Source organism: Leptodactylus fuscus, chromosome 7, assembly GCF_031893055.1.
Source record: "Leptodactylus fuscus isolate aLepFus1 chromosome 7, aLepFus1.hap2, whole genome shotgun sequence".
Classification (NCBI taxonomy): domain Eukaryota; kingdom Metazoa; phylum Chordata; class Amphibia; order Anura; family Leptodactylidae; genus Leptodactylus; species Leptodactylus fuscus.
The window spans coordinates 97,259,836-97,281,843 of NC_134271.1; the positions used below are offsets into that span (position 1 = coordinate 97,259,836).

General features: G+C 42.6%; 1 protein-coding gene across 3 annotated transcripts in view; it reads left to right on the forward strand.

Moving 5' to 3' along the window:
* Positions 1–22,008, forward strand: part of LOC142213953 (cholesterol 24-hydroxylase-like) — a 137,011-nt gene that overhangs the window by 13,506 nt on the left and 101,497 nt on the right. For 2 of the 3 annotated variants that reach the window (XM_075282586.1, XM_075282587.1), the window contains 2 exons: positions 14,112–14,182; positions 14,469–14,555. The exons of the other annotated variant lie outside the window; for it this stretch is intronic. In XM_075282586.1, the coding sequence (XP_075138687.1) occupies positions 14,112–14,182; positions 14,469–14,555 (158 nt within the window). The remainder of the gene's footprint in view (positions 1–14,111; positions 14,183–14,468; positions 14,556–22,008) is intronic. 3 annotated transcript variants of the gene reach the window in all.

The following is a 22,008-nucleotide window of genomic DNA, read 5'->3' on the forward strand; positions in this document are numbered from 1 at the left end:
CAAATCTGTCGTATCACCTCCCTCCCGTGAGTGGCTACTACCAATTTGCGTAACATACAATCTTTAGCGGGAGAAGCTAATGAAATCCAAGCATTTAAATGATTCGCCTTGTACAAAGTATCTACAGTCCTATGAAAAAGTTTGGGCACCCCTATTAATCTTAATCATTTTTAGTTCTAAATATTTTGGTATTTGCAACAGCCATTTCAGTTTGATATATCTAATAACTGATGGACACAGTAATATTTCAGGATTGAAATGAGGTTTATTGTACTAACAGAAAATGCGCAATATGCATTAAACAAAAATTTGACCGGTGCAAAAGTATGGGCACCTCAACAGAAAAGTGACATTAATATTTAGTACATCCTCCTTTTGCAAAGATAACAGCCTCTAGTCGCTTCCTGTAGCTTTTAATCAGTTCCTGGATAAAGGTATTTTGGACAAACAATTCAAGTTCAGTTAAGTTAGATGGTCGCCGAGCATGGACAGCCCGCTTCAAATCATCCCACAGATGTTCAATGATATTCAGGTCTGGGGACTGGGATGGCCATTCCAGAACATTGTAATTGTTCCTCTGCATGAATGCCTGAGGATTTGGAGCGGTGTTTTGGATCATTGTCTTGCTGAAATATCCATCCCCGGCGTAACTTCAACTTCGTCACTGATTCTTGAACATTATTCTCAAGAATCTGCTGATACTGAGTGGAATCCATGCGACTCAACTTTAACAAGATTCCCGGTGCCGGCATTGGCCACACAGCCCCAAAGCATGATGGAACCTCCACCAAATTTTACAGTGGGTAACATGTGTTTTTCTTGGAATGCTGTTTCTTTTTGGACGCCATGCATAACGCCTTTTTTATAACCAAACAACTCAATTTTTGTTTCCAAAATGAAGCTGCCTTGTCCAAATGTGCTTTTTCATACCTCAGGCAACTCTATTTGTGGCGTACGTGCAGAAACGGCTTCTTTCTCATCACTCTCCCATACAGCTTCTCCTTGTGCAAAGTGCGCTGTATAGTTGACCGATGCACAGTGACACCATCTGCAGCAAGATGATGCTGCAGCTCTTTGGAGGTGGTCTGTGGATTGTCCTTGACTGTTCTCACCATTCTTCTTCTCTGCCTTTCTGATATTTTTCTTGGCCTGCCACTTCTGGGCTTAACAAGAACTGTCCCTGTGGTCTTCCATTTCCTTACTATGTTCCTCACAGTGGAAACTGACAGGTTAAATCTCTGAGACAACGTTTTGTATCCTTCCCCTGAACAACTATGTTGAACAATCTTTGTTTTCAGATCATTTGAGAGCGGGCTGTCCATGTTCGGCGACCATCAAACTTAACAGAACTTGAATTGTTTCGTAGAAAGAAATGGTCCAAAATACCTTCATCCAGGATCCAGGAACTGATTAAAAGCTACAGGAAGCGACTAGAGGCTGTTATCTTTGCAAAAGGAGGATGTACTAAATATTAATGTCACTTTTCTGTTGAGGTGCCCATATTTTTGCACCGGTCAAATTTTGGTTTAATGCATATTGCGCATTTTCTGTTAGTACAATAAACCTCATTTCAATCCTGAAATATTACTGTGTCCATCAGTTATTAGATATATCAAACTGAAATGGCTGCTGCAAACACCAAAATATTTAGAACTAAAAATGATTAAGATTAATAGGGGTGCCCAAACTTTTTCATAGGACTGTATATCAGGGAGTTGTATGCCTCCGTCCACTTTCTTTTGAATTAACAATCGTCTGGACAGTCTCGGTCTCTTATACTTCCAGACATAAGAGTAGAAAGCTGCCTGTAGCATACGGAGGTACTTAGCTGGAAGGGGAATAGGTAGCATCCTAAAAGTGTATGCTAGTTTAGGTAACACATATGTCTGAAGGACATTCCTACGTCCTATCCACGATATATAAGGTAAATCATAGGAGCGGAGTAACTCCGTAATCTCCTTCAAAAAGGGGAGATAATTTTTCTCATAGAGAGCTTCGATATTGGCTGTCAAACGGACACCAAGGTATTTGAGCGTGTCTTTTGCCCAAGAATATGGTGAGTTTTCTTTAACTCGGGTCAGCAAGTCTGGTGGGAGTGATACATTAAGGATCTCAGATTTCGCAAAATTTATCTTGTAGCTTGACATATCACTAAACTTTCGCAAAAGGTTCGTTAAGGCCAGAAGACCATCAAGGGGGTTTGTTATCAGAAATAAGACGTCGTCCGCGAACGCCACTGATTGCAAGGTATCCCTACCCACAGATAAGCCCTCAATGTCTTTCGACTGTCTCACAGCACATAAGAGTGCTTCTAGCGTCAATACAAATAGGGTCGGAGAAAGGGGGCAACCCTGTCTCGTCCCATTCGCGATCTCGAAATATTGAGATAGTAGTCCATTTACCCTAATCCGGGCGTGGGGTTGTGAATATAGTGTCATGATTGCCGAGACAAACGCAGGAGGTATGCCATATTTACGCAGTGTGAGAGACATAAATTGCCAGTCTACGCGATCAAACGCTTTTTCAGCGTCGATTCCAAGGAAAAGTAATGGTACCTTCTTTTTGTGGGCTAATTGGATGGCATGAAGTAATCTTCTAGAGTTATTTCTACCTTCACGCCCTTTCACAAATCCTGCTTGTTCCGAATCCACAAGATCCGGTACTAGAGGGCGTAAGCGTAATGCCAGAACTTTGGCCCATAATTTCAAATCGACATTTAAAAGCGAAATGGGTCGGTAATTTCCACACATCGCCGTGTCACTTCCCTCCTTTGGTATGAGGGTAATTTGCGCCTCCTGAGTCTGTCTCGCCATGGAGCCCCCTGTTAACAGATCATTGCACAAAGTTGCAAAGCACGGGACCAGAGTGTCTCTAAAACATGTATAATATGATACCAGTAGACCATCTGGCCCCGGAATTTTGCCTTTGGGAAAGGATGCTAGAGCTAATCTAATCTCTTCGTGAGATACCGGATCAAGTAGGGATGTCGCTGTCGCATTATCTAAGCTAGGCAAAGATAGACTATTCAAAAATTCCTCAATTTCTTTTTTGCGGACCATTAACATATCAGCACTCTCCCCTGATCGTAAATTGTACAGTTTCTCATAAAACAATCTAAACTCCTCCGCTATCTCCTCTGAAGTGTGTAAATGAGACCCTGTCGGGGTAGTAATCTTAGTCACAAATGACTTTTCTTTCGCCTTTTTGATAAGGTGACTCATGAACTTGCTGCCCTTGTTGCCGTGAGCGTAAATTTTGTGTTTGAAAAATAACTGACTTTTAGTGGCTTGTCGGTGAAAAAGCCTATTTAGTTGTTCCCTGAGAGAAGTAAGTGAGTCCATTAAATCTCTGAGTCTCCTTTGTTTGTGGATTCTCCCTATCACTGAGATTTGAGATAAGATGCTATCTGCCTCCTTCCTGATTCTCTTCTTTTCTGCTGTGGCCCTAGAGATAAAAATACCCCTGACAAAAGCTTTGTGGGATTCCCATGTTATACCCATAGACACCTCAGGGCTAGTTTTAAGTTTAAAAAATTCTTTAAGTTGAACATTTAAGTCAGCAGTAAAAGTCTTATTTTCTAACAAGTGATCAGTAAGACGCCATGCCCATTGTAGTGGTGTTAATTCCGGGAAAACTATGGAAACTGTCACTGGGGCATGATCTGCTATAGAACTACACCCAATTTCTGCTTTAGAAACGCCAGAGGCCAAATCTGAGGAAGAGAACACAATCTATGCGATGGTAGGAGTTATTTTTCGGGGCAAAATGAGTATAGTCTGTACCCGTCGGGTGGGCTTATCTCCACAAATCAATGAGGTTTAACCTCTGAAGAGCTACATGAATTCTTCTCAAAGCTCTTTAGGAAAAAAACGAGCGATGCGTGGTCGAATCCAATAGTGAATTAAGAGTGACATTAAGGTCTCCCCCCAATATGACATCTCCTACTGCAAATTTCTCCAAAGTAGCTAAAGTCTCAACCAGCCATTTCACCTGAGAGTGATTAGGGGCGTATATATTCGCTAGAGTGACTTGGCGAGATGCTATATGCCCTCGCACAAAAATATATCTACCCTCTGAATCTGTTAACTGTTGAGTTAATCGAAAAGCAATCTCATTGTGGATTGCTATAGCAACTCCTTTCGAAGCAGAGGTGGCATGTGAGCTATGAAACCACATAGGAAAGGAGCATTTAGGTAGCGAAGGAACTTTAGTTTGTTTCCAATGGGTTTCCTGCAGCAATAATATATTTGACTTCAACTTGCTCACTAGCTGCAAAACTGAATGGCGCTTCTGCGGTGTCAGCATCCCATTTACATTAAGCAAAGTCACTCTGATCGATGTCATGGTTGTATAACACAGTAATCAGTCAGGAGAAAGAAAAAGGATATGTATGTATAGGGGTGGGGGGGTGGGAGAGGGAGGATAGACGTAGAGAGATAGGAATGGAGTGAAAAAAGGAGGGGGGGAGGGGGAAAGAGAGGAGAGGAGAAAATTAAGTAATAGGTTACTTGGACCCAAAATCAATACCTGAAGGTTTTATAAAGCACTTAGTTAACCCTTTAGGAACAATCTAATGAAAACAAACGTTAGGTAAAACAGTGAGTATAACAAGTAACTGTGGAAAAAACGGGAACGGTAAGTAAACTGTCTGATCGGAGATAAGCCTGTCACCGCCTCTCTAAAAAGCTATGACCGCTAGAGAACTGCTATAATACGAACTAGAAAAAGAAGTAGAAAGCAAATTGAAGAGTGCCATCAATTTCAACAATGCAACGTAAAACTCTATACTGTGAAGTACCAGCGTCAACCTTGAGCGAAGGGAACATAACTGCAACTTTTGCCAAATGTCTCAAAGTCCGCAACCAATATCAAGGTAACTAGAAAATAGGAAATAGGAAACAAGCCAGGAACTAATCGAACAGTCTCTTAAAGTGAAATCAAGCAATATTCCATCTTATAAGGCCACAGTCCGTGGTTAAATTATTGCGAAAAAATGGAGCGGTATCTTGAAAAAAGTCTCTTGGACTTGGGCGACTTGTGACTAATAGAAGGTAGAGGCCCAAAAGGCTCAGGGAGTTCTGGAAATTCTGGTATATCCGGGGTCGGCATCCAGGAAGGTGTCTCTAAGGGTTCCATATTTAACGTTCTCCAAACAGTAGAAAGGTCTCCAGGTGTAGCAATTGCATAACGTTTGCCATTGATATTCATGGAGAGGCCAAAGGGGTATAGCCACGCATATTGTATCCCCTTCGCTCTCAGGACTTCCAACAAGGGTCTCATAGCACGGCGTTTAGCCAAAATGGATGGCGCTATGTCCTGATACAGTGAGATTTCATCCTCACCCACAAGAATCTTCTGTTTCTGTCTGGCTGCTGATAAAATATCCGCGGTGTCAACATATGACAGGAGCACGCAAATGATATCTCTGGGCGGATCGCCATTTTGTGGTTTTGGTCTCAAAGCCCGATGTATTATTATTATTATTTATTTATTTAATTTATATAGCACCATTAATTCCATGGTGCTTTACATTTGGGGGTTACATACAATACACAAAATATACAGGTACATATCATACTAACAGTGATCGGCTGGCACAGTGGGGTAGAGGGCCCTGCCCGCGAGGGCTTACAATCTATGTATGCGTTCAATCACTATTTTATCAGCTCTCTCTTGGCCCAGCAGATCGGCAAATAATTGTGTCGCCATTTTAGCTAACTCCTCAGTAGCCCATGACTCATGGTACTCCTTTCAGACGAATATTGCGTCGTCTCCCTCTATTCTCTTGATCCTCAATCAGTAATAAAGATCTGTCTATATACTCCTTGTGTGCTTTAAGCTGCGCTGCTGCTGCTGATGTGTGAGAGAAATCGTATTACAGGCCGACTCCAGGCCATTAACCCTTAGACCCAGGGATTCCATTACTCCCCTAACCCCTTCCCGACATGCGCCGTAATAGTACGGCACATGTCGGGTCTGTAACTATGGCGACCGCCCGGGAGCCGGGCGGCCGCCATAGCCGCCGGGTGTCTACTGCTTTAAGCAGTAGACAACCGGCTCTAATGCCTCCGATCGGTCCCTGGACCGATCGAGGCATTAACCCCTCCGGCGCCGCGGTCAAAGGCGCCGGAGGCGCCATTTTCCCGGCAGCGCATGGGCGCCGCCATTTTGGCCGGGATCGCCGACTCCTGGAGCATGCTCCAGGGCTGACGTCCCGTTGGCATGACAGCCGGGAGCCTTGTACAGTCTCCCAGGCTTGTCTGCAAATCCTCTCTTTTGCAGGCTGGTCTATGCAGCCTGCAAAAAGGATGCTTTTTTACAATGCATTGCATTGCATTGCATTAGCATTGTAATGCATTGCATTAGTGATCAGACCCCCTGGGGTTCAACACCCCTAGGGGGTCTAATAAATGCAAAAAAAAAATAAAAAAAAAGTTAAAAAAATATAAAAAAAATATAAAAAGAATTAAAAGTTCAAATCACCCCCCTTTCCCTAGAACACATATAAAAGTAGTTAAAAACTGTGAAACATACACATGTTAGGTATCCCCGCGTCCAAAATCGCCCGCTCTACAAATCTATAAAAATATTTTTCCTGTTCGGTAAACGCCGTAGCGGGAAAAATAGTCGAAAGTGCCAAACCGCCGTTTTTTTACTGTTTTGATTCTGATAAAAATTTGAATAAAAAGTGATCAAAGCAATAACATTTCCCGAAAATGGTAGAACTAAAAAGTACACCCAGCCCCGCAAAAAAAGACGCCCTATGCATCCCCGTACACTTACGTATAAAAAAGTTACGGCCGTCGGAATATGGCGACTTTTAGAAAAAAAAATTTCAACACAGTTTTGGAAAAATTTTTAGGGGTGAAAATGTAAATAAAACCATATAAATTTGGTATCCCTGGAACCGTACCGAAACACAGAATATAGGGGACATGTCATTTTGGCTGCACAGTGAACGCCGTAAAACCAAAGCCCGTAAGAAAGTCGCAGAAATGCATTTTTTCCTCAAATCCACCCCATTCTGAATTTTTTTCCTGCTTCCCAGTACATTATATAGAATAATTAATGGTAGCATCATGAAGAAAAATTTGTCCCGCAAAAATTAAGACCTCATATGGCTCTGGGAGCGGAGAAATAAAAAAGTTATGGGGTTTAGAAGGAGGGGAGTCAAAAACGAAAAACAAAAATCAAAAAAATGCCATCGGCGGGAAGGGGCTAATGTCTGCTAATTGCTCCATAACAGGGTTAAGTGCTGCAGCCAGAGTCTGGTGGAAGAAGGCCCCAGACACTGCTACTGTACCTTCATCCATCATGTCTGGAGCCATCACAGCCTCCCCCTCTGAGTCCTTATCAGCTTCTCCCGCATGGGGGATAGTCGACGCCATCTTGGGAGATCTCCCCGGGGATAGCGTGGTCTTCTTCTTGAGATAAGACTGCATATCTCCCTGCTGTTTAAGCCGTCTGGTGCCACTCGATTGTTCCTGGCTCTTGTCTTTGCCGTATTTTACCATTTTGACAGCACAATGTGGGTGAGAAGCGGTGAAAACAGGCTATTTACTGTGGAGCTCTAGGAGAACACAGCCATCAGTGCTCACGGTCAGACTCCGCCCCTCGTGAAGATCATGATTGTTGTGAACTGATGATGGCAGAGACAAGAGGGTTATCATCAAATGTCTTTGAAACTTCATTAACTAATCCTGATGCTGACTATTTTGTAGATGGCTCCAGATGGTGGAACGATGACCAAGGATGTTTTGTCACCGGGTATGCAGTAATCCAAGATGGTAAGGTAGTTGTACAGAAACCAATCCCATCCTGTGCATCAGCCCAGGAAGCGGAGTTGAATGCCCTCATTGATGCTTGTACTTTGGGTAAAGGACTGAGAATTAACTGTTACACAGATTCCAGGTATGCCTTTGGGGTAGCACATGACTTTGGTGTTATCTGGAAAGCAAGGGTTTTTGACTTCATCGGGTAAACCAATTAAAAATTCAGACTCAGTCAAGAGTCTTTTACAGGCTCTTGAGATATACAAGGAGGTAGCCATAATTAAAGTGCCAGCCCATGAGAAGAAAGATAACCCACAAGCTGTAGGAAATGCTCAAGCAGACCAGGCAGCTAAACAGGCAGCAAATCTGCCACTCATGTCATTGACTTTGCCTACTGCGCCAGATTTTTCTCTCTTGCAGGAACTGCAGGCTCAGGTAACGCCTCAAGACAAAAAGGTATGGATGGAGGTGAGGGGGCCGTAGAAGCAGGAGGACTCTGGCAGGTAAATGGCAGAACCTGTCTGCCTCGGAGCTTATATCCTATGATGGCTGGTTTCACACATGGCACAACTCATTTGTTGGAAGGAGCTATGAGTGCACTGGGATTAGGACATTGGTTTGCCAATGATAAATATGTTCAGGGTTGTCTTACATGTGCCAGACATAACCCTGGGAGGGTTATAAAAACCTCTAAGAAACATACTCCTAAACCCTTGTACCCGTTTCAAAGAGTGCAGGTGGATTACATACAGCTACCCAAGGTTGGCACATATGAGTATGTCCTTGTAGCCATCAACCTGTACCACCCCTGCTGGACGAGAAAAGCTTAGCCCTTTTGAAATTCTATTTGGTTCAGCACCAAGGACAGGATTATATTTTCCCAACAGCTACAATTAGAATACTTTACCTTAACCTCATACTTGGTGGAGTTACATGAACACCTGTCAAAAGTGCATTCACGTGTTTCCTCTTCCATACCAGATCCTAACTTTCTTGAAGGCACACACCCTTAGGTTCCAGGAGACTGGGTGATTCTGAAGAGGCACACGAGGAAAGGGGCTCTTGAGCTGAGGTTTGACGGTCCATACCAGGTACAAATGATCACACCAACAGCCAATAAATTGGACGGGAGGTCAGTTTGGGTCCATGCCAGCCACTGTAAGAAGGTGCTGAAGACAAACAGTCCTGAACAAGGAAATAACTCCACTGACACTGATCTGCCGAGTGTTGATAGCAACCTGGATTAAGTTATCCACCAAAAATGCATGTGTTGGTTTCCCTGTTCTTTTATGTTTTATGTCTCCAAGCACAGGTGGGTGAAGGAAAGCAGACCAATTTCATTTGGATCCTTCACCAGCAAACTGCCAAGCAACTGACCCAATATCGATGAACGATCTAAATCTTATGGACTACAGCCATGATGTCCAAATAGATGTGGACTATACTGCTCATAATGCCATCTCAGATCAGAGAATTTACTTAGAGATTGCTGGTCTAGCTTATCCATCAACTATGTGTTTGGGGCCAATGTGTGTGAATCATGTAGCTAAGATTCAAGGTCGTCTAATCAACTTGCCACCGGTACACGTGGGGGAGACAGACTGTAGGAATGTGACTCTAACATTTAATATGGAATTCAGTGGCAGTCCTTGTGAAGTAGCAAATGGTGTTTGTAACAGTTTGTGTTTCTGCCCAGTTATGAAAGCTGCTTGTACCCCTGAGTGTGCCTGCCCAGGACAAAAAGAGGATGACCAGTGGAGCTGCGAAACCAAGTTTTATGATAATGTGATTTGGTTCCAACAGTGGGTAGGACGCTACAGTAGGATGATCCCTAAGGTTCTGAAGCAAGGACTTTATTACATTTGAGGTAACAAGGCTTATTCATGGCTCCTTATGGGAACTTGGGGAATTAGCTCTATAAGGAGAGTTGTACCTGCAATCAGAACACGCACAAACATCTCATTCACTAGTTCAGTTGAAACATATAGTGATAGAATTAGATTAAAGTGAGAACTGTTTACAAAGACAGATAAAGCTTGGATGTGGTTCCCAGCCTGGGCAGGTTGGAGAATAGAATTAGCAAATAAAGTGAATAAGTATGCTAGCATCATGGATGGAATTATTAATGAGACTACAAGTTCTATCCATGCTCTTAATGAGGAAGTTATTAATGCTTTGTATCTCTCTTTTTAGTCAGTAAAAGAAAATTATGTCCAGAGATGACCGTCTGATAGCTTCGCTCGACTACTCTCTCTTCTGATGACCCTCCAGATGTTTGAGAGGTGTGGAGGACCTCATCTCTGGAAGAGGATCCCAAAAATGTATCACTTTGGAGGGATAACAGTACTGAGACACCCTGCCAAGTCTGGTGCAATTTTGGCGTTGTCATCATTTAGATAGATGGACAGATAGATAGAGATTGTGTGTTTACAATGTGTGATGCAATAAAGTGTGTGAATGCTTAGATGAAATGATCACTAAAGTAGGCAGTCAGTAATGGATACAAGTATCCCACAGTCTATGCGGCCTATCCATATACTCTGTGATACATGGTCTGTCTAAGGGGTCATTTCTGGATAGGAAGGAAAAAAAGCTAGTTAGATGGGAAATACAAACAACGCCAAAGATGCGAGAACTCCCACCACGAGAAGAAGATCCGTTTGTGCCCTCAGAAATTGAAACAAGAGGAGGGAAATGATGAAGGAGCCCCCAGTTTTGCCCTACTTTATGAGACTCTTTATAAGACCCTGGATTAAAGACTATATGTTTCTAATTTCTGTTATGCATAAAATGGCGTGTAGCTGTTTGTTGAACTAGCTGACTCGTGGATCTACGCTGGCTCAGTAGCCTTATGTTAAGATAAGATAAACCATTTGTGTGCTAACAATTGCTAAGTAATCATTGTTATTAGATACACTGTGAAAAACTCAATATTGCATAACTCATCTAAAGCATTTGAAAATATATGTTAACCAATTGTATTTGTGGTTACATCTTGTTACACCCTGTCAAAAGAGTATAAATAAACAAGGCATCCCACCCATCTTTGGGAATGCTGAGATACCCTACATCTGCTTGTTGGCTTCTGTTATTCCTCCATTCACCTACAACATGTGATCTCATCCCCTGTGTGACAGACCACCTGTCCTGGTCTGCCACTACATACAGTAGTATCTGTCTGTATTCACGCACAAGTAAAAAAATAAATAAAATACTATGAAATCTTTCTTCATTTTTATTACTTTTCTGACAAAAGTAAAAGTTCTGTATGCATGTCATTTTCATCTATTACAAATGTGAAAAAACTTAAGAAGAAAGTGTCCATCATGTTTTTTACATTATAGTCAATGGGAACGAAAGGGGGAACAAAAGAACGAGGGGGCTCTGTTTGTGTCCCTTATTCTATCACCGTTAATGTCTGCTGTAGTAATACTATGACAGATTACAGCAAGGGACTGTAATAACGGTAGTGTGAACATAGCCTGAGGCTGACCAACACCCTTTTATAGCTAAACAAGACAGGGTGAGGGAAAGGGAAAAATACAGCCCCCTTCTTGGAAGAAACCAGTCCAGCATAAAGGTAAGTCTCAATAATTGTTCGTGATGTTGACCAAGAAAAAACTTTTATAATTGTACAGCGGAGTTTTACTCACAGCCCTAGAAGAAGATAGCAGCGGTGCCCGGATGTGACCCCTCGGCTCGGGGGGCTAGCAGCATGCAGAACCTTGATGATAAAAACAATCCGGCATCCAGCAGCTTTGTATAAAAACTCTTCAAAATTTATTAACGTCCATATTAAAAAGTGATACACATGCACATACGAATCACAACGTCACTCCATATTCACGGAAGGGAAACACAAACTGACGCGTTTCGGAATATTTTCCTTAGTCGTAGCTGTGTGCCTAACTGAATACAAAGTGCTTATAAAAGACCACAACTCCGTAATCCGTATACTATACACCTGATGTATGGGCTTGATTAACCTTAAACTGAACGAACAATCTCTGCAAAAGCAAAATATAACTATAAAAAAAAAAAAAAAAAAAATACATAGTACCCAAATTTAAACCAAGACTTGATAATGATACCATATATGAACAAACCAGGACCAAAATACACAGACAAATCAAAACCAGACAAAGTTATCCCAACGTCAAGTAATTAATGATGAAAATAAATACTGTAGAAACAATGTCATTTTCAAAATGATACATAAACATATTACTCACCTCATGTGGGAATTGCAGATCAACTACATGTACGGACCAAGGTAAACATAGGCCCCGCTAGCTCTAAAGGAATTACGCGCATGCGCAGACCAAATTTGGAGTGCGCATGTCACCAAAAGACCGGACAGTATGCCTCAGCACGCACGCGCAATAAGCTCACTGCGAAAACCGTGCATTCCACATCAGTTCAACTTAAATTCCACACTATGTGTATAGAAAAAACAAGTGTGCATTACAAACATACATAATGATATTGCATTAGAAATTAGCACATAAAAAGAGGCACTATATCCGGATGTTCAAATTCAAGGGTATATGTACTATTATGAAGCCGGCACCATTAACATGCATCTCATAAGGATGACAAAAATATGCCATTATTAATATCTAGAATCACAAAGAACAAACCCAATATATAAAGGATAGATCGTGCCTTTTATTTAGACCTTTAGGAGATCTAGTATCTAATTTTAAGATCCATTCGGCTTCTTTAATTTTCAATTTGTATTCTCGATCTCCTCCTCTGATCGGTCTGGGTATATGATCGATAGCCTTGAAAGAGAACCTGGATGTGTCGCCATTATGCACATGCAAAAAATGTTGGGATGCCCCCGTTAATTTGGTAGGATTTTTACTACTTATGCCATAAAGATGTTCTGCAATTCTCACTTTGAGAGGTCTGGTGGTGTAACCTATGTAGTGCTTGTCACAAGCTTTACACGTAATCATATATACTACATGGTTAGAAGAGCAATTGAGAAAATTGTTTATACGGTAAGTTTTATTTGTATTGGAGAAAATTCTACTTTTGTCCGCATACTGACAAACACTGCACCGGGCTTGACCACACCTGAAAAACCCCTTTAAGGATAACCACGTTTCAGAAGTGTGAGAAACCCTTGTGTCCACGAAGAGACTAGGTGACAAAAAATTGCCAATAGTTTTGCCCCGTTTCGCTATGTATTTACAACCTTGTGCAACTAGAGACCCTAAAACCGGGTCCTGATTTAGAATGGGTAGATTTTTCTTGATAACATCAATTACTTGTTGATAATTATTACTATAGTTAGTTGAAAAATAAATTTGTTTCCTATTATCTCTGTTGTCATTGCATCCCTTTTTTTTTTTATTTCAACAAAGACTCTACTTTTGTTAGAAATAATTGATGAAGCCCGAGTCAGGGTCCATTGCGGATAACCCCTGGCTCTGAATCTATTTTTTGTGTTCACAATATGTTTCTCCAAAGTTTTAACATCAGTCTGGTTTTGATTTGTCTGTGTATTTTGGTCCTGGTTTGTTCATATATGGTATCATTATCAAGTCTTGGTTTACGTTTGGGTACTATGTATTTGTTTTTTTTTTGTTTTGTTTTTATAGTTATAGTTTGCTTTTGCAGAGATTGTTCGTTCAGTTTAGGGTTAATCAAGCCCATACATCAGGTGTATAGTATACGGATTAGGGAGGTGTGGTCTTTTATAAGCACTTTGCATTCAGTTAGGCACACAGCGAAGGAAAATATTCCGAAACGCGTCAGTTTGTGTTTCCCTTCCGTGAATATGGAGTGACGTTGTGATTCGTATGTGCATGTGTATCACTTTTTAATATGGACATTAATAAACTTTGAAGAGTTTTTATACAAAGCCGCTGGATGCCGGATTGTTTTTATCATCAAGGTTCAACACCCTTTTATATCCTATCTGACAGAATCCAAGGTTGTATAAAGGGGGTGCACATAGAAGCTTTTATTAATAGTGACATTGTGCATTGCGGGATGGCTGATCGGATTGACCATTCCTCTGTTAAACTGCATAGATGCTGCTATTAATAAAAGGATGGAATCAGAGTTACCTCCGATCTGCAGTATGCATAAGCTAACCCCCTCTGCAGATGGTTTCTTTGTACTGTCTATTTCTCAATGTTACTCTGTTGTTCTATTTCATAATTTGCTGCTCCTCTTTTCCTTTTGCTAAGGGCCACACTTTATCTAAAATCAGCCTTGATCACATCTATCAGAAACAGCCCAAACACTATACTGTATTTTACAGTACTTGCGGTGAGTGCGGCGATACTGTATTCTGTACTGATTCTGTATGTTTATTTATTGTAGGAATTTTTGATGTCTCCAAAATACAAGAAGGATTGGTTTTATGATCGTATGTTTTGCATTTTTGGAGTCCGGTAAATAAAGCATATTTTACCTTTAATTTAATTGCTTGTATTAGTTTTCTATAGCACATATGCAAGCTGAATATTACAACTTTAAAAATACATTAGAATTCACTATCCTGGCAGTAAGGGTGTACAAACTATAGGGGCAGCTTATATGGCTGCTATACGGCTTTGAGAAGCAGAGGCTCAGCCCTCTTCTTTTTTATCATATTAATATCATACTAGGCTTTACCCTGTTCCCATACATAACTTGTATAATACTGTACATTTGTATATTCACTTTTATACATTTCAGATTCATGGGAAAAGGCCTAATAACTAATCAGGATTATGATCAGTGGCACAAGCAGAGGAGGATTATGGACCCAGCCTTCAGTAGAATGTAGGTTCCAGATATTATAACTTTAAACATACAGGATACAAATTACCTAACTATTAACGTCTATTGGCAGAACAGAGGAATTTCCTCTGTACAAGATGGAAAAACAGAGAGAGAGACAGAGTGTAAAGCTAGTAGTTGTAGTTGTTTGAAACAAATGATCTTCCTGTCCTTACTGCGCACACAGTATAACAGGAGTCTGAGGCCAAGGGGGGCGTTCACACTACCGTTGGTGTCCGTTATGAAGATGTCCGTTTAAAAGAAAAAAAAACGGACACCTATCATAACGGACACTAACTGATGCTAACTGATGTTAATGTGTCCGTTTTTTTAACTGATCCATTTAATGGATCAGTTAAAAAAAACGGACACATTAGTATCAGTTACCATCAGTTAGTGTCCGTTTTTTATACTGTCCGTTTTTTCTTTTTTCCTGTTTATGCTTTCTGAGCATGTGCAGAAAATAACCGGACAGAAAATAACAGACTGTAACTGATGGCCATCAGTTACTGTCCGTTATATGTCCGTTGCCCATAGACCTCAATGTTAAAAAAAAAAAACGGACACTTTCTGTCCGTTTTTTCAAACGGACAAAAAAATCCTGCATGTGTGATTTCTCTGTCCGCTTGAAAAAACGGACATGGTTGTTAACGGACCCTTGACGCTGGGTTCACACCTGCGTTTGGGGTCTCCGTTCTATGGTTTCCGTCTTCTGCATGCCAGAAGACGGAAACCATAGACCGGGTCCGGCCGTGCGCGGCGGTGAGCGTTTTAGGCTCTCCGCCACGAAACCGGATTTTTTTATCCGGACACAGAGTACTGCATGTCCGACTCTGTGTCCGGATTATAAAACCCGGTTTCGCGGCGGAGAGCCTAAAACGCTCACCGCCGCGCACGGCCGGACATCTCTCTCACCCATTCAAATGAATGGGTGAGAGAGACTCCTGCAGGTTTCGGTATCCTGCCTGTGTTTTAGGCAGGAAACGGAAACCTAAGTACGGAGTGCCGGGCGCAGATGTGAACGAGCCCTGAGGACACAAACGGACACAAACTGACAACAGATTAAATCCCATTGAAATGAATGGAAATTGTAACGGACACAGCTAGTGTCCGTTGCTAAAATCTTGAACGGACAGTAGCAACGGACACTGTTGAGCGGACACCAACGGTAGTGTGAACGCCCCCTAAGACAAAAATGCGCTGTGGGAAAAACCGCAGTGGCAACGTATCGCGGTTTTTCCTGCAGCGCTTTAGACAAAAAGTTCGCGGAGTTTGTAAATTTCATAGCATTGTGATCATACCGACCTACAGAATAAAGTATAACTGTCAAAAAAGACAGAAGCATCTCAATATATATAAAAATATAACAATTTTTATTAAATAGTTCTCAAATGATAAACATTAAATACAAATACAAAAAACAGGGGATAGTTGCTTCAAATATACACCGGATGGTAGTGGTAATGAATGACTTATAAGTCCAGGGTCAGTATGCTGTATGTGTTGTGGGGAAATTACATACCGGTAGGTCTGCAATGCTGTTTGTAATATAAAGAGTGTGTACCAAGGCAGGTCTCACACAAAGCAATGGTAATCAGCAAGGAGACATAATAAAAAAACACTCTATAGAGATTTACACAACAGACCCTGGGACCATAACAATAGTGTAGATACCTACCACCCGTGTGCGCGCCCCACGGTCTGCAAACAGCATTGCAGACCTATGTAATTTCTACACAACACATACAGCATACTGACCCTGGACTTATAAGTCATTCATTACCACTACCATCCGGTGTATATTTGAAGCAACTATCCCCGGTTTTTTGTATTTGTATTTAATGTTTATCATTTGAGAACTATTTAATAAAAATTGTTATATATATATATATATATATATATATATATATATATATATATATATATATATATATATATATATATCTCCCTATATTATAAAAATGAATTTCTGTCTGTCTGTCTGTCTGTCTGTGCTCTAATGCGAACCAAACGACTGGACCGATCTTCACCAAATTTGGTACAGACATACTTCAGGTATCCGGGAAGGTTTAAGACAAGACTCCAACTCGCTCGGACGTACCGTTGCTGAGATACAGCATTCCAAACACAGTGCCCCCCCCTTAGCAAATACAAACCTGCAAGTCTTTCACTCATATTCCAACTGCAATACACACGGTTACTCCACATGCACAATACAACACTGATATACACTGAGATACACGCATCAGAGGATTAGATACACAGATCAGCAAACAGTATCACACTCCAGAAGATTAGATACACACGTCTGCACACAGTCCCACAAACCAGAGGATTAAATACGCACTTCTGCACACAGTTCCACACACTGAAGGATTTGATACGTGCGTCTGCACACAGTTCCACATGCCGAAGGATTAGATACACGCGTCTGCACAAAGTACCACACCCCGGGGGATTGGATACATGCGTCTGCACACAGTCCCACAAACCAGAGGATTACATACGCGCTTCTGCACACAGTTCCACACACTGAAGGATTTGATACGTGTGTCTGCACACAGTTCCACATGCCGAAGGATTAGATACACGCGTCTGCACAAAGTACCACACCCCGGGGGATTGGATACATGCGTCTGCACACAGTACCACATGCCAAAGGATTGGATATACGCATCTGCACACAGTTCCACATGCCAAAGGATTGGATATACGCATCTGCACACAGTTCCACGCACCAGAGCATAAGATTTGCACGTCTGCACACAGTACCACATGTCGTCGGATTAGATACGCGCCTCTACACACAGTTCCACACTCCAGAGGATTAGATACGCGCGTCTGCAGACAGTTGTACATGCCATAGGATTAGATACACATGTCTACACACAGTTCCACACACCAGAGCATAAGATATGCACATCTGCACACAGTACCACATGCCGCAGGATTAGATATGTGTGTCTACACACAGTTTCCCACGCCGTAGGATTAGATACGCGCCTCTTCACACAATACCACACAGGGGAGGATTAGATACGTGTGCCTGAATACAGTACCACACTTTGGAGGATTAGATACATGCCTCTGCACACAGTACCACAAGCCAGAGAATTAGATACGCATCTCAGCACTCAGTACCACACGCCAGAGGATTAGATACGCGCATCTGCACACAGTACCACATGCCGTAGGATTAGATACACGCGTCTACACACAGTTACACACGCCGTAGGGTTAGATACGCGCCTTTTCACACAATACCACACAAGGGAGGATTAGATACGCACATCTGCACACAGTTCCACACACCAGAGGATTAGATAAGCACGTCTGCACACAGTACTACATGCCGTAGGATTAGATACACGCGTCTGCTTACAGTTTCACATGCCAGACGATGAGATACGCACGTCTTCACACAGTTTACACGCTATAGGATTAGATACATGCGTCTGCATACAGTACCACATGCTGTAGGATTAGATACGCGTGTCTACACACAGTTCCACATGCTGTAGGATTAGATACGCGCCTCTTCACACAGTACCACACTTTGGAGGATTAGATACATGCCTCTGCACACAGTACCACATGCCAGATAATTAGATACGCGTCTCAGCACACAGTACCACACTGGGGAGGATTAGATACGCGCATCTGCACAAAGTACCTCACGCCAGAGGATTAGATACACCTGTCTGCACACGGTACCACAACGCCAGAAGATTAGATACGCGCATCTGCACATAGTACCACATGCCGTAAGATTAGATATGCACGTCTGCACACAGTTTCACTTACCGGAGGATTAGATACGTGCCTCTTCACACAATGCCACACAGGGGAGGATTAGATACACACATCTGCACACAGTACCACACGCCGGAGGATTAGATATGTGCATCTGCAAACAGTACCACACCAACAAGGATTAGATACTTGAGTCTAAACACAGTACTACACGGGGAAGGATTAGATACAGCTTTACTCCAGGTATCCATAACAACTGATCATAGGTTTTTCACTGATATCCAAAATGAGATACACATAATCACATGACGCTTATGGACATACACACAAAGCACATACAAAATACACCAGTGCAAAACTGGACAATTCTTATGGGGCCACTACACAAACATAAAATGTAATATACCCGTGCGAAGCCGGGTCCTCCCTCTAGTATATATATATATATATCTCCCTATATTATAAAAATGAATTTCTGTCTGTCTGTCTGTCTGTGCTCTAATGCAAACCAAACGACTGGACCGATCTTCACCAAATTTGGTACAGAGATACTTCAGGTATCCGGGAAGGTTTAAGACGAGGCTCCAACTCACTCGGACGTACCGTTGCTGAGATACAGCATTCCAAACACAGTGCCCCCCCCTTAGCCAATACAAACCTGCAAGTCTTTCACTCATATTCCAACTGCAATACACATGGTCACTCCACATGCACAATACAACACTGATATCCAAACTGAGATACACGCATCAGAGGATTAGATACACAGATCAGCAAACAGTATCACACTCCAGAAGATTAGATACACGCGTCTGCACACAGTCCCACAAACCAGAGGATTAAATACGCACTTCTGCACACAGTTCCACACACTGAAGGATTTGATATGTGCGTCTGCACACAGTTCCACATGCCGAAGGATTAGATACACGCGTCTGCACAAAGTACCACACCCCGGGGGATTGGATACATGCGTCTGCACACAGTCCCACAAACCAGAGGATTACATACGCGCTTCTGCACACAGTTCCACACACTGAAGGATTTGATACGTGCGTCTGTACACAGTTCCACATGCCGAAGGATTAGATACACGCGTCTGCACAAAGTACCACACCCCGGGGGATTGGATACATGCGTCTGCACACAGTACCACATGCCAAAGGATTGGATACACGCATCTGCACACAGTTCCACGCACCAGAGCATAAGATTTGCACGTCTGCACACAGTACCACATGTCGTCGGATTAGATACACGTGTCTACACACAGTTCCACACACCAGAGCATAAGATATGCACATCTGCACACAGTACCACATGCCGCAGGATTAGATATGTGTGTCTACACACAGTTCCCCACGCCATAGGATTAGATACGCGCCTCTTCACACAATACCACACAGGGGAGGATTAGATACGTGTGTCTGCACACAGTACCACACTTTGGAGGATTAGATACATGCCTCTGCACACAGTACCACAAGTCAGAGAATTAGATGTGCGTCTCAGCACACAGTACCACACGGGGGAGGATTAGATACGCTCATCTGCACATAGTACCACATGCCAGAGGATTAGATACGCGCATATGCACACAGTACCACACAGGAGAGGATTAGATATGCACATCTGCACACAGTACCACATGCCAAAGGATTAGATACACACATTTGCACACAGTACCACACACCAGAGGATTAGATACGCGCGTCTGCACACAGTACCACATGCCGTAGGATTAGATACGCGCGTCTACACACAGTTCCACACACAATAGGATTAGATACACGCCTCTTCACACAATACCACACAGGGGAGGATTAGATACGTGTGCCTGAATAATGTACCACACTTTGGAGGATTAGATACATGCCTCTGCACACAGTACCACAAGCCAGAGAATTAGATACGCATCTCAGCACACAGTACCACACAGGGAGGATTAGATACGTGCATCTGTACACAGTACCCCACGCCAGAGGATTAGATATACGCGTCTGCACACAGTAACACATGCCGTAGGATTAGATACGCGCGTCTACACACAGTTCCACATGCCGCAGGAGTAGATACGTGCCTCTTAACACAATACCACACAGGTGAGGATTAGATACGTGTGTCTGCACAGAGTACCACAAGCCAGAGAATTAGATACGTGTCTAAGCACACAGTACAACACGGGGAGGATTAGATACGCGCGTCTGCACAAAGTACCACATGCCTCAGGATTAGATATGTGCCTCTTCACACAATACCACACAGGGGAGGATTAGATACGTGTGTCTGTACACAGTACCACACTTTGGAGGATTAGATATATGCCTCTGCACACAGTACCACAAGCCAGAGAATTAGATACGCGTCTCAGCACTCAGTACCACACGCCAGAGGATTAGATACGCGCATCTGCACACAGTACCACATGCCGTAGGATTAGATACACACGTCTACACACAGTTATACATGCCGTAGGGTTAGATACGCGCCTTTTCACACAATACCACACAAGGGAGGATTAGATACGCACATCTGCACACAGTTCCACACACCAGAGGATTAGATAAGCACGTCTGCACACAGTACTACATGCCGTAGGATTAGATACACGCGTCTGCTTACAGTTTCACATGCCAGACGATGAGATACACACGTCTTCACACAGTTGTACACGCTATAGGATTAGATACATGCGTCTGCATACAGTACCACATGCTGTAGGATTAGATACGCGTGTCTACACACAGTTCCACACGCCGTAGGATTAGATACGTGCCTCTTCACACAGTACCACACTTTGTAGGATTAGATACATGCCTCTGCACACAGTACCACATGCCAGATAATTAGATACGCGTCTCAGCACACAGTACCACACTGGGGAGGATTAGATACGCGCAGCTGCACAAAGTACCTCACGCCAGAGGATTAGATACACCTGTCTGCACACGGTACCACAACGCCAGAAGATTAGATACGCGCATCTGCACATAGTACCACATGCCGTAAGATTAGATATGCACGTCTGCACACAGTTTCACTTACCGGAGGATTAGATACGTGCCTCTTCACACAATGCCACACAGGGGAGGATTAGATACACACATCTGCACACAGTACCACACGCCGGAGGATTAGATATGTGCATCTGCAAACAGTACCACACCAACAAGGATTAGATACTTGAGTCTAAACACAGTACTACACGGGGAAGGATTAGATACAGCTTTACTCCAGGTATCCATAACAACTGATCATAGGTAGAGATGAGCGAACAGTGTTCTATCGAACACATGTTCGATCGGATATCAGGGTGTTCGCCATGTTCGAATCGAATCGAACACCACGTGGTAAAGTGCGCCAAAATTCGATTCCCCTCCCACCTTCCCTGGCGCCTTTTTTGCACCAATAACAGCGCAGGGGAGGTGGGACAGGAACTACGACACCGGGGGCATTGAAAAAAATTGGAAAAAGTCATTGGCTGCCGAAATCAGGTGACCTCCATTTTAGACGAATAGTGGATTTCAAATCCGGGTCATATGAGAATGTGAACTTTGTGACTATGAGACAGGGATAGCTGTACAGGCAGGGATAGCTAGGGATAACCTTTATTTAGGGGGGAATGTTATTAAAAATAACTTTTTGGGGCTCTATCGGGTGTGTAATTGTGATTTTTGTGAGATAAACTTTTTCCCATAGGGAT